Source organism: Arvicanthis niloticus, chromosome 17 (genome assembly GCF_011762505.2).
Source record: "Arvicanthis niloticus isolate mArvNil1 chromosome 17, mArvNil1.pat.X, whole genome shotgun sequence".
In the NCBI taxonomy this organism is placed as follows: domain Eukaryota; kingdom Metazoa; phylum Chordata; class Mammalia; order Rodentia; family Muridae; genus Arvicanthis; species Arvicanthis niloticus.
In genome coordinates this window covers 23411334-23424976 of record NC_047674.1, presented here as the reverse complement: position 1 = coordinate 23424976, position 13643 = coordinate 23411334, and the positions used below count along the sequence as shown (strand labels likewise).

At 40.2% G+C, this 13643-nt stretch overlaps 1 protein-coding gene across 12 annotated transcripts in view; it reads right to left on the bottom strand.

Moving 5' to 3' along the window:
* Dock10 (dedicator of cytokinesis 10) overlaps nt 1-13643 on the bottom strand; it is a 258512-nt gene that overhangs the window by 55257 nt on the left and 189612 nt on the right. For all 12 annotated transcript variants that reach the window (XM_076914939.1, XM_076914938.1, XM_076914934.1 and 9 more), the window contains exons 20-27: nt 13486-13609; nt 13177-13298; nt 12736-12822; nt 10999-11091; nt 10415-10533; nt 8338-8407; nt 4918-5031; nt 2709-2780 (exon numbers count right to left, since the gene is read on the bottom strand). In XM_076914939.1, coding sequence (XP_076771054.1) covers nt 2709-2780; nt 4918-5031; nt 8338-8407; nt 10415-10533; nt 10999-11091; nt 12736-12822; nt 13177-13298; nt 13486-13609 — 801 coding nt within the window. The remainder of the gene's footprint in view (nt 1-2708; nt 2781-4917; nt 5032-8337; nt 8408-10414; nt 10534-10998; nt 11092-12735; nt 12823-13176; nt 13299-13485; nt 13610-13643) is intronic.

Genomic DNA, 13643 nt, shown 5'->3' with positions numbered 1-13643 from the left:
AGATTCATATCAATTACAACTGTAGCAGAATGCTAGTCCAATCCATTCTTGTACAGCTGAAAAAAACCCCAGCTGCTATCTATATATAAAGTGTCATTTTTATTACCCAGCACTTCAGGGACAAAACAGGCATTACAACATTGAGAAAATTTCTGATCCCAGCACAGTAAAATTCAGGGATAGGAATCATTCTTATCTCATGTTAGATTTTCCTCTTCCTTTGGGGCAGGAGGCTCTTTCTTATCTTTAGAAGTTGGAAAGCAGATGTATCCAAAACACACATGTAGGGGCTGTGGTGAAGATATGCACTCTGCAGAGATGAGTGAACAGGAGAGCATACCAAGGTCAAGGTGATGGTTGGCAAGTGCTGGGGCCTGGCAGGACCTTCTGGTTGGTGACTTGATACCCCAGTGTTTTGTCCTTAACTTTTACTGTTTATAGTGTTGTTTATCTCCCAGCAACAGTCGTCCCTTCTTTCGCTAGAGAAGATACCACAAAGCCCTGGCTTTGGAAGCAAATAGACAAACTCTAGAGAAGATCACCCACCTCTTCATTGGTGAAAGGCCCAACCTGAGAGCTTCCTGGACCTAACCAAGAAGACTAGAGACTATGCCATAATTGGCTATGAAAACTAGGTAGCATGTACCAAAGCAACATGAAGCATATTTAATATTGGCCACTGAGGTCATTTGATAAAAGGGTCAGAATATAAAAGGGCATATTCTACAATTCATAGAGGAGAAGGTATTTTTTGAGCATGTAGGATTAAATGATAGCCTTTCTATAGGAATTTCTATAGGAATTGATGTTTTTCAGATCCTAGAAATGGATATAAGTCACCTGAAAGCAAATTTGTAATTGTCCTGGCCACTGTAGCAGAGGATAAAGGCTGAAGTAAAGACACAGCAGAAAGGATACCTGCAGGAATTGCTATTAACTGTGACCATTGTGCCCATTAAAACCTGATGTTGCACAGGAAAGCAAATACTCCAATGACCCCCAAGCCACCAACAAGGTGCTGGTACTACCATCACTGTGATGTTTCATGGTGTCTTGTGTGTCTGGTGATAGCAGAAGCAGTCACAGGACTGACTCATTAACAGCCAAGAAGATAATGTGTCACCCTAGTGACTGAGGCCATGTGATGTGCTTGGCTAGAGGGTTGTGATTAATGCTAAAGGTAGAGGGACATCCAAAGATGCTTGACTCAGAGGGTCTCGTAGAGTTGAATAAATGATGTATGAAATATACAGGAGCTGAACTATGGTGGTAACTGACATGCCTTATGGACATTTACCAAGGCTATGTATGCTAGAGAGAGGGGGGCAGTCACACACTTGAAGCATCACTGGACAGAGGAGCTACATAACATTCTTACCAAGAAACCCAAATCACTATCATGTGTACCCTGTTAGGAGTGCATACTTATAGACACTGAACATCCTTGACTAAAGTTCTGGTAACATTTAGATGGATAGATGGTGTGCATGTACGTGTGCATGTGTATGAAAGAACCACTCAAAGCCATTTAATTTACCTGGTCCCAGGTGTGAAATTCATGTAGAAGAAAAGGGCATTTGGATCAACAGTGAGCATGGAACTCATGTTTGGAGCTTTCTTGTAAGGATGTCAGAGAGAACTCTGGTGCTGTCTAACCTCCACTAGGAAGGCAAGTCAGAACAACGTCAGTGATCCTTACTGTGGCCATCCATTATGTGCAATACCGTTCTGACTCTACCCCTGGGTATGCTAGTAGGCAGGGAAGAGTCTTAGAGCTCCTCCCATAGCTTTATCTACATGGGAGGTGTATGATAACTCATGCTATTCCCTTGGGTGCTCATGGTTGGGTCCTCATTGCCTTACAGTGATTGTGAGTGATGACACGCAGCAGCCTTGGCTGCAGTAAAGTCAGGTTATCAGAGATTCAGAGTACCCTGGAAAGAGGGTGTGGATCACACTCTTCAGTGGGTCACCAAGCCCTTCTGTGCTGTGAGCTAGGATGAACAGACCTAGATTATAAAGGAAGGGAAGGTGAGCTCAGGTAGGTAGGTTTCTGAGGAGGCCAGGTGCCATGGCAGGAGCTGGAGTTAATCTCACCAACCCTCATTTTCTGAGAGGCCTATGGGGGCTATGGAGGAGCAGATTCATGGTTGTGCGCAGTGAGGCATGGTGGCTGTGGACTGCAGAAGCCCGCACAGTTCTTTAACTTGTGGAAAATGTGAACAAAGCTGCCATATCCAAGACTCAATCAGTCATTCATGGTTAAACCACAGTATCCCAGGCTGCTTCCATTCAATGATGGAGCTGGTTGGGGCTTGCCAGCAGGACCTGTGCAGAGTACAATGCCTCCAATGAACATTCTTTGCTTCCAGATGACTCACTGGCCAGGCTGAAAGCTTCTTCACTGCCAGGCTCATTTTAACCAGCCCCTCCTCCCTTTCTCATAGGGATCAGACCTGTCTATTTCAGTCCCATTTGCCCTTTAGAGTTAAGTCTCCTCCATAGATCTTTGCATTTGTCATTTTTGTCTTCGAATCTGCTTCTAAGTGGGCCTTTATTAACATATACGATCATTTCCTGTACTTAAAAAGCAATTAACATAAATGGTTCAGGTTTTACACAGCCAATAAACGTGGAACTAATGAGAACATGTTCATTAGTGTAATTGTTGGGATGATATTGCATTGCTATATTACCTATGATCTTACCTGGATTTTGTTTGTGTCAGTCAAGTGCTGTGCCATTGATTTTAGAATAATGGCAAAGAAGAACCAAGAATGCTGCAGGGGAGAGGAGACAATGAAGGATTTATTAATCTATGGTAACGTAATGACAATTATGATTTTTACAATAGAATATTTCTACTCATGTTTTTCAATCTTAAAGTAAATGAATAGGTTAAATGAACCAGGGAAGTAACACATTTTCTGTTACCTTAACCTTTATCAAAGTTATAACTGTAATAGTTCACGTCATGTATTTCAATTTTTTAATAATATAGAAATTTTGGTTAATAATATAGAATATTATTAATAATATAGGTTAATAATATAGAAATTATGATTAAAAAGTCAACGATTTACTTGAGATGACTTTCTGAGCATCTGTTCATGAAAAAGTGATTCGTGAGACACTCTGTTTCACTTAAGTTAACAAAACTAAAATGAAGTTTCATGGCAGGCTCATTGTCAAGTTCTCTATTTTGTGCTAGTCATCTTCCTACCAATACTTACACAATAAAGTATTTTAATTTTAAATCACTGAACTTCACATAAAAATTGCTATTCTTAACATAGTCTCCTAAGACTTCCTTTTAAATTCAACACAACTATGTTTAGAGTCCCACTTATGGAGAGTCATTAGCATGGAGTCACATCTCATCACCATATCACATACCCAACGAGTGTGAACCGGTTTGCTCTGCTACCAGAGGGCATTTGAACCACATCTAGTTTTTGGCTGCTGCACTGCTGTGGCAACCATTGTGGAAGATCATCTTAAATTCTGAAGGACTGGCTTAGGTGAAGGACAGGAGGGTAATGTCCCTTGTAGAGAAGTAAATGTGGCTTAATGAAGGGATAACTTCATTAAAGGAATCAAAGTGTCTGCGTGATACTGGAAGTGTAGCCCACACCATTAGGACAATTTAATGAATCCAAGGCACACTGAAACCACCTCCATCATCTATCTTGTCCCAAACTGCACTTTTAGTCATTCTGACAAATGTTTTGCCATTTGTTTATGAATTCAATAGATGGTCTCCACTCCCATGGTGGTCCTCAGGCATCCCAGGCTGCTCATGGTTTCTCTGGCTTCATTTAAAGTCCTCCCATCCTTGTCCACACAGGTTGTCCCAGACCCAGAGCTGTGCTATAGCTTCACTGAATAGTAAAAGCTTTTCCATCACCTGCAATACTCTACTCTAATGTCCTCTTGGGCAGCTCCCTGACCTCCTTCACGCTTTCTTCTCAAGCACCCCATTCTCTGTCTCGTCACCTGCCTTACCCTAGTAACTGCTCTGTGCTTTTTTTCTCACTATATTTACATATATAATTATATGTTTTATAATTTATACATATATAAAAATTATATATGTGTGTGTGTGTGTGTGTGTGTGTGTGTGTGTGTGTGTGTCTGTTTTAAATTATTTCAATACTCCCCCAGTATAATGTAAGCTCCCAAGGGCACGGAATTTTAGTCTTTGCTCTAATGTATCTCAAGTGCCTATGAGTCTGACTACTTTAAGGTAGATGCCTGACATATATCAAATGAATAAAAGACTATACTCAAAGGCTGCTTAAAACATAAACTGCTTGGTCTCTCAGAATTAGATTTTGGTGAACTTCTGCTGATGGCTTATGATGTCAAATTGCCTTTCAAGAAGTTTGCTAATCAGTTGGATCTGGTCAGATGAACTTCTCAAGTGACAACAGACAAGAAGCTTGCATCTAAATTCAGGGTTCCATAACATAGTTTTATAGTTTTTAATCTATGGTCTCCTCTTCATGTCCCTACACATGAGACCAAAAACTGGCTGTTACACATTTACTCTCTGTTGTCAATATGCTTGTGAATATACCATTAACAATTCTTTCCTAAGTATTATATCCTGCTGTAACTAGCTGCCCAAGCTTTGTGTTATACTTACTGTTTGTGAATGTTTTAGATTTTTAAAGAGTAATTCATTCTGCCTTTAGATCAAAGCATTTAACTTGGCTGTAACCTACTCCTCTGTTCTCTTGATATAGACCTCCATCTTTAATAGATAATTTGATATAATTAAACTTTGATATGAAACCTATGTCAGAATCTAGAAGGAAAATGACTTGTGGAAATCAGCAAGTCCTATCATCTTCTAGGGATAAGAATTTTGCATCCGTTGCTTCCAAACTTATCCACTATTATGAAGAGAATTACCTTTAGAACATGCTTGACTATTGTTGAATCATTGGACTTCAAAAGATCACTCAAATTTTTAGCCAGTTCCTCATGTATCGTTCTCTCTTTGTAGGACCTGGTCTTGAATACAAACTGGAGAAAACCCAAAAGGTGAAAGAGGTTAATTATCCAGAAAAATTTTCAAAGATTATCCCACAAAATGACTCATTTCTCACAATCAACTGCTTGTGTCTACTTTTGTCATGGAGTCAGTGGAGGCCCGATGATTTAAGAGAGGACACACTTGCTCCTATTTGGGGTCTTTGCAGAAGTAGGGCCTTGCTCACCTAAGCTCTTCTTGGCACTCTTTTTGTAGAAATCAAGAGAAAGGGCCAGAGAGCCACTGAGCAGGTTCAAGGAATCATGGAGGGCTTGGACCCACCTACTTAGGACACTCTCCCCTTCTCTTTCCTTCCACTGGCAACAGGTGGCATGGTAGCAATTCTTCATCCTGAAAGGGTAGAGCACCCACTCAAATAGCCAAGTGGGGAAGCAGGTGCTTTCCAGAGGTGAGTTCCCCACAAGCCCAGGTTCTACCATTCTGTGCTTTACACAGCTATGAAGAGGTTGGTAAATATCAGCCATCAGTAAGATAACGAATGCTGCCTACTTTTCTAGCCTTTTCTCCAAAGATCATTTTGGTGACACTTTTTTTTATTTCTTCATATACTTTAGGAACACACATACATCAACACCCACATTTCAAAACATAAAATGCTTCATGCTGAATTACAGTAGTTTGTTTAGGAGTTGGGTTTGCCTCAAGAAAAGGTATGGCCTTCATGATATTCACAATTTAAAACAGACTACAATTGAGAGGGAAGGTAGACAAGAGACTGGCACATTTACTTTTGGATTGCTAACCTTTTCTTGGGACTTTCAAGCCCATCAGCACCATCATATGGCCTGAGGTTTGACACTCTTCTCAAAGGGGAGACAAAAAGCCAACAGACTTAGAAAACTAGCTACAACAAATGTGATTAATTTCCCTTAAGTATTGTGCTTCATATGCAGACAAATTCACCACCAACTGTCTAACTCAGTGCAGTTATTGAGCCTGAAGGGTGATTCATTGCAACTGGCGCTGGAATACTCTTACGTTGTAAACTTGATTCTCGGAATTGACAGTGCTACAAACCCTTGTGAAGCATGACATTTAATTAGATCTACTTAGATGCACATCTTTGAAAAGGCCATGGTGTATGTGTGCAGCTTGATACTGTGAATGGAGTCAGTTAGCAGCACTTAGTACCACTGAACTTGAAATGGTGTTTCGTTTACTTCTGAATAAATATAAATTGCAATGACTGTCACACCACCCGAGGATATACAAGCATGTCTCGGAGTCAGCCCATCAGGTTCTTCTTCTTTAAAATTTTTTTTTTAGCAATATTCCTTGGGGTGGGACTTAGTATAAATTTATATGTTAAATGCCTCCCCCCATCTATGGTAAGAATAAATTCAGACTCTGAGCTCAAGGTCAGGCTGTTAACTATTTAACTCAGCAGGTGTCCGATCACAGAAGCACACAGCTGGATCCTCATCTGATGTGTCTCCTTTCATGTATCAGAGGAGAAAACTGAGGCTCCCGTTATCTAGATACTTCCTGAGATTTCTAGCCACCTCCTTTTGAAGCTCACTTGTGAGGACATTGCCACTGCTCAGGCTCTTGTCTCTCATCTCTTAGTTTAGGGATTTTTCTGAAGTAGTTGCACTTATTAGGAAGTGTCTGTTCATTTGAAAATAAAGTCTAAAACATCCGTAGGAATCGTCAAACTGGCATTTCATCTATGAATATTTCTGGAGTTGAATTACTTTAGAACAAAAGAGATAAACCACTCCTCTTCTGTACTGCAGACTGAGACAATCCTGCCAAGATATTTCATGTTTTCTTGGTTGGGAAGAAAACTCATTCCAAGACACATTTCCAAGAGGACCACAGAGTAAGAGTCAGAGCATCTGAGGTTCTCACAGGTCTCTGGCCTTGGTGATGGCAGATGTAGTCACAATAGCTGATGTTCTTAATATATTTCTAAACAACTCCATTTGAATGAGACATTGACACTACACTTGAAAGAGACTTGGTGGAATAAAGTACAATGATCCAAGGAATCACTTTATTCTAGATAGTCTCTTTGTGGATTGAAATAGAAGTTAGGGTAAGTATTAAGGAGATAAACTCTCTCCAAATAATTCCACTGGCAAATACATGCATGTATCAATCCACCAGCAAAGTAAGTGTCTAGGTTATTTGTAATTGGCTTTTAGCAATTGAAGTCGAGGTCCTAGCAGGTAAAATTATATCACAGGGAAGTTTGTGTGAAATGTCTATTTCTAGCAATCAGGCTATTTTAATGAGGGGCATACACTCATGGTTTGGTACTTGAAGAAGACATCCAACATTTCTGGCAGAAAATACATAGATAGGAATCCTTGGAGGTGGAATTTCAGAGTGGTTCATTCCAGAATGAGATTTCTAGCTACTTCTTTTTGTAGCAACATTTCTACCATACCAGTTATTGTTAAAAAGAAGTTTCTAGCACAAAGGGCCCCAGTTCTTCTCCGGCCGCATTTCTAGACATTTAGAATGCACGAGTCTATGTTTATTGCCATGTATGACTTAAATGTATTTGCTTTAAAAAGTCAACAACTCCAAAGACCTAGTTTGTGTGGAAAAAATAGGATTTTAAGTTTTGTATGTCTTATAATCTAATTTAGAATGCTTGTCTTTGTGTCTGGATTGGGTTGCTTCTGTGCATTCAAGTGGGAGGCTGTTTGGAGCAGAGCTATCAGATTGCAAACATCATCCCAAGTTCACTGGCACCAATTTCCAGCCAACTGAAAATGAGAACAGAATACTTCCAAGTAGACACTTGACAAGGGACACTGAGGAAGCAGTGCACACCAATGAGATGGGCAAATGGTTCATGACAGAAGATAAAGGACTCAACATACCAGAAGCAGGTACAAATATACAGTAACTGGGGAAATGAAATAATGCCTGAGAAAAACAATAAAAAGAGCTAAGAAAACATCGCAGAAGAAACATAGAGCATTCAACAAACCCGCAGAAGTCTTCCTTAATTAGGCCAGAAATTCCATATATTTCTAACGTCAGCTTCAAAGGAGCACTATTTTAGCTTTCTCTGTTGTTCTTTTCTTTCCACCATTCCCACACCAATACTCAGTTACACACTCACATGGCAGCTTTGCACTTAAACAGTAATACTGCTAGCCCATCAATTAAAAGAAATAAAATTCTAAAACATATTTGTGTTCTGACCGTGGTGGGTGCCATCAAATGTCAGGGTGAGAACCTCCCACTTAGTGCAGACAGGAAACGAGACAAGCCAGAAGAACACAGGAGATACGATCAGGGCCCGAATGGCGTCTCCTTACCTTAATGTATGACTGGACGGAATGGTCTAGTTGCTCCTCATGACACTTGGCCACGATGTCAGCCAGAACCCTGGAAAAGCATGGATGTTCAGTGACCTGGCTGAAGGTATGCAGACAGCACTTTATCTGCGCATTAGAATGCTTGGAAGTGAGGTATCTCATGAATGAGTGAGTGGACAGATGAATAAACCAGTCAGTTCACACTCTTCTCATTCTTTCCTTACTCCCCAGTAGAGGGCACTTGATATATTTCTATCACCAGGGAGCCATTTCCAATTAGAAACATTCCAAGGACTAAGGTCTTAGCATGCAATATCTGGAGACATTTTGTCTGAGCTGAATGTACCACGTGTGGTCTCTGCACTGGCTGACATTGTCTTCCTGGAAAAGGGATCATATTTAAGTACCCAATTAGTCTCTGATTAATGATCATATTCCATTTTAAAGGGCTCATCTTCCAACCTGAGAGTAGAAGACCTATTTTTGGAAAAAAAGATTAGGTTAATCTGGATAGCTCCCTCATTAGCTGGGCTAGAGTTTCATGTAGCAGTGGTACATTGGTACTTTGTCATATACACATGAACAGTTGCTGCCTGGTTGGAGAGCTTTGGGCAATCTCAGAAATCACAAAAGATATAGAAGTTTCAAGATTTAAAAATCTTGTCAAAATTGACATATACACTCAGCTGAAAGAGACATTAGTTGATGACACAATTTGGGATTTTTAATCTGGGTCCAGAACTGGAGGTTTGTGGAACTGATAGTGTTTTTTTTTTAATTTTTCAGAACTTGAGGAGGTTTTTGTTAAAAACAAGGCTAAAAGCCTTCATCGTAAATGTGTATGTGTGTATGTACACACAAAAATATATGTATACACACATATTTATCTATATATCTGTATATCTGTATCTATCTGTCTGTCTGTCTGTCTGTCTGTCTGTCTGTCTGTCTGTCTATGAACAGGGAAGATACAGTCAACATTTCAACACTAGAGCTGATTTTTTTCTTATAATGCTATGGCCATTTATAAACAAATAATTATATGATTAAGTTATTTAAAACAATATAAATGCAAAATTCCGAGTTCATGACTAGACTCATGAGTGATGTCGGAAGAGCATGGTGTGACCAAATTTAACACAAAAGAAAGAAAATGATGCAATTATAAACTTCTGTCAGACTATAAAATGACACAACTATTCTGGTAAATATTTTAGCAATTTTTAAAAAGAAAAAATCTAACACCCAGGTAATAAGTTGTACAACCATTGCATTACTGGGGATCCATGTCAGAAGTAAAGCTTATATAGTATATATAGAGCTATGTTTATATAGAATTATATATGAATATTTATAGTGACTTTATTCCGTATAGCCCCCAAATGGAGAAAAGTTCAGATATCTTTCAACAAATGAATCCTTAAACATACAGTGGTATAATCTATATATGATACTTCTCAGCCATGAAAAGAAATGGTCTCATCACAGAGAGACGGCCTGAATCCTGAGAAAACTATGATAAGTAAAAAAAGCCAAGGCCAAGTGATTACACATTGTGTAATTTTGTGTATACACAGATAGGGTGTGTGTGTGTGTGTGTCTTTGTATATATATGTGTATGTATTTGTGTGTATATGTGTGTCAGTGTGTGTGTATGTGTGTCTCTGTGTGTGTATGTGTTCGTGTTTGTGTCTGTGTGTGTCTCTCTGTGTGTCTATGTCTGTGTGTGTCTCTCTGTGTGTGTCTGTGTGTCTATGTGTGTGTTGCCAATGGGGGACAGTAAGTAACAAGGACACTTATTCTTTCAATATTATCCCTTTCAATGGCTTATGAATCCATAGTTATCTCAAAATAGAATGTTTAAAAACACACAAAAAAAACCCCATCTAGCCCTCCACTAATGATATTAGATAGGGACCAGAAAATAAGGATTAGAGTGTGAGAAATGCTTACATCTGAAAAACATGTTCACATGAAACGTACACATAAGTGGCTATCTAGTTGGAATCATGTCATCAGAGTTCCGTAAGACCAAAGGCTACCCCTCTGCCCCACCCCCCAGTGTTGCTATGGATACCTGGTGACGGTTGCAGTGATTTCATCTTCCTCGTTCTGCACTAGAATTTTAAAGAGCTGGTTCAAGATGATAGGCAGGAAACTCATGATTGACTGGATCTTGTCCACATTTAGCAAGTTCTGCAGTGAAATGACAGGAGGAAACATACAGATAAACAGGAAGTGTAGTCTAGCACAGTCTGCAGGTGCTTTCAGGGGTGTGACATGATCACCTAACCCCCACCCTTTATCTGGTCCTTTGCTTCCCTGCTTCACCTTGTGGATGGTGTAGGTCACGTTGAAGGGACTCTATGCTTAATTAGCAATGGTAAATACATACTAATTTTCAATATTTTTGTTTCAGATAAAAAGCTGATCTTTGCCTCTCTTCCTTTTTATATAACAGAATCATGTAGAAACCATGAAGTAAAAATAATTTGCTCCCTGAACTCTAAGATCTTTGGAAGGCCTGAATAATAATCACATCTTAGCTTGCTATTCAGTGGGAAACAGGTTTCCTTTGCCTGTTTTTTTTTTTTTTTTTTTTTTTTTTCTGAAAACCACTGAATCTGCATGACTCTGCAATGAATCTGCATGGCATGTTACCTTACAGGCGCGGACAAAACTTGAGGTAGGTGACTGAGACATGTCTTTTTCTCTTTTTTGGCACTGACGGAAAAATGCATTCACATGTGGGTCCTGCAAAGGTAAAAGAAATGTTAGTTTGTGATGGCACACAAACTCAGTGCCAATGGCAAGCACTTGTAAGGAGTGTCTCCTCATGAAATCAGATGTTAGAGCCCTCTTCTTCCATAGAAAGAGAGGTCTTCTAAAGGCCCCATCTGAACCACAGCACTCTGGATGAATACGAACACATTTTCTATTCACTATTCTCTCCTCTCTTTTGGACAAATAGCTCTGGCAAGGGCATGGCATCACATGGCTGGCTGGGTTCCATACTCCATCCTCCCCTTCCTCCCTCTCTTCCTGCCTGTTTTCTTCCCTCCCTCCCTTCCTTTCTTCCCTCCCTCCCTCTCTCCCTGCCTGTTTCCTTCCTTTCTTTCCTCCCTCCCTTCCTTCCTCTCCCTCCCTCCTTCTATCTCTGCCTGCCTCCTTCCTTTCTTGTCTCCCTCCTCCCCTTCCCTCTCTCCCTCTCTCCTTGCCTGTTTCCTTCCTTCCCTCCCTCCTTCCTTCCATCTCTGCCTGCATCCTTCCTTTCTTCCCTCCCTCCCTTCTCCCCTCCCCTCCCTTCCTCTCTGCCTGCTTCCTTTTTGTCTCCCTTCTCTTCATCTCTCCCTCCATCCTCTCCCTTCCTTCCCCACCCACCCTTCTTCTTTTTCTCTTTACCGCCACTCCATTCCATCCCTCCCTCCATCTTTCATTCTTCCTTCCTTCCCCTCATCCCCTCTCTCCCTCTCTGCCGAGCCTGCTTCTCATTTTTCTTTTTCTTCCATTTTCTTATTTTCCCTTTCCTTCCTGTCTCTCTTCCTTTCTTTCCAATATCCCTTATTTTTCCAGTCCATGTTTGAAAGAACTTTATAAATCTCTCTTACATATTTCACGACACAAAGGACAGTGTGTTGTGGGATACCTAGGGATAGCTCCAGACTTGGCATGTTTGCATCAGCCTGGTATGACATAACCGAAATTGTGGCAGAAAACCCAAGATATCTTGGTTTTTATTTGTTGAAATCTGCTTAGAATTTCTCCAAGTTCTGAGCTGAGTTATGTGGTCAAGGAGTGAAAGATAATTTGAGGCTGAGAATATATTTGTCCTGTTTCTTTAGCTATATATCCTAGATGGGCATCTATGATTCCTCTCATAGCGTGTTGGAGTATCACATTTCTGTTTCCTAGGTGTAGTTCTTTTCTTAGAGATGGTCAATTCCCCATTAGATATGATTTTATATATTTGTCCAGTTGGTTATTAGTTATTAAAAGCTGACTGTGTGTCAGGCCCCTGGTAGGCATTTTTTGACAGAGGAAAGGCAGGGTGGACTTCAGCTGCGAACTGTCTGTCATAGTAAGATAACCAGCTTTCACCTGCATCTGTTTATTCACAACTCAAGAAGAATTTCATGATAAAAGCAAGATGCCACCTGGGCAGGTGACAGGGCAGCCTAATGTTCTGCAGGTTCAAGGAACCAGGAAGCCTTAGGACAAGTGACAATTGTTCTAAGGTCTGAGTGACTTTAGGGGTCATTCAGGAAGTACACTCTCAATCTCTTGCTTGGCAAGTTCAGCCGCCTGTCCATGTGACAATTCATTTCCTCCTATAATGCAGGAGTTACTGTCAGGTTCTATATCATAGTCTATGCCTCTACTGTAGGACACAGTACTCACCTGAGTGTTTACTGTTGATACAACAAACGTTGACACTTTGAAAAGCGGTTTGCCACCATCGACCCATTTAATGTCACTTCCACCATGCTGCAAGAAAGAGTTTACCACCATCACTGACAAATTGAGATAAAGGTCTCAAGCCGTTTGGTTTATGCTAATTTGCTGTTCTGAGCTGTTACTACATAGCTCTAAAGATGAGAAAAAGTACAGATTCATTTGGAGGCTTGGGAGATGAGCATGATATATTTCCATGGAGTCAATTTTTTTTAATGGTTCAGTTTTAGTGGCCATAAGTAAAATAAGAGTTGTATCATTATAGGTTCACTTCGTAAGTACAATGGACATGCTATCATGTTAGTTTAAATAGCAGAGAAAAAAGATAGCCATTTTCACCGTTGATGTTTAAAATACTTTTCTTGTACATTATACACTACTCAATACCTTTGCACTTGCAGGATCTTGAATGCTTAAATAATTAGGAGGCAGGGTCGTTGCTATTGGGATGTTATACTCCTGAGAAGCTATTTGATCATGTTTCATCAGAGGAAGCCAAGCATATCCCACTGCAAAGAAACAGCCGGGAGAAAACTTTTGAACACAACCCTCTGTGCTAAGAAGTACAAATCTGCATCTGTCACTCTAAACATTAACTTATTTAAGAATCGATAAATTCCATCTTTTCAAAACGGTCTCCAACTCAAGTTAAACACGTGTCACCTTGACCTACTTCAGGTCATTTCTGTTAAGTACCTGACGTCTCCAGAGCCTCTTTCTTTTTGGCGTTGGCTTTGGCATTGATGTCGCAGGTGATGTGGTAGAAAGAGAACAAAAGGTGGTGTTTTCCGTGCAGTTGAGTCGGCAGCTCGATTTTCACCTGCAATGAAAGGCATTGCATTTGGATTGAGATT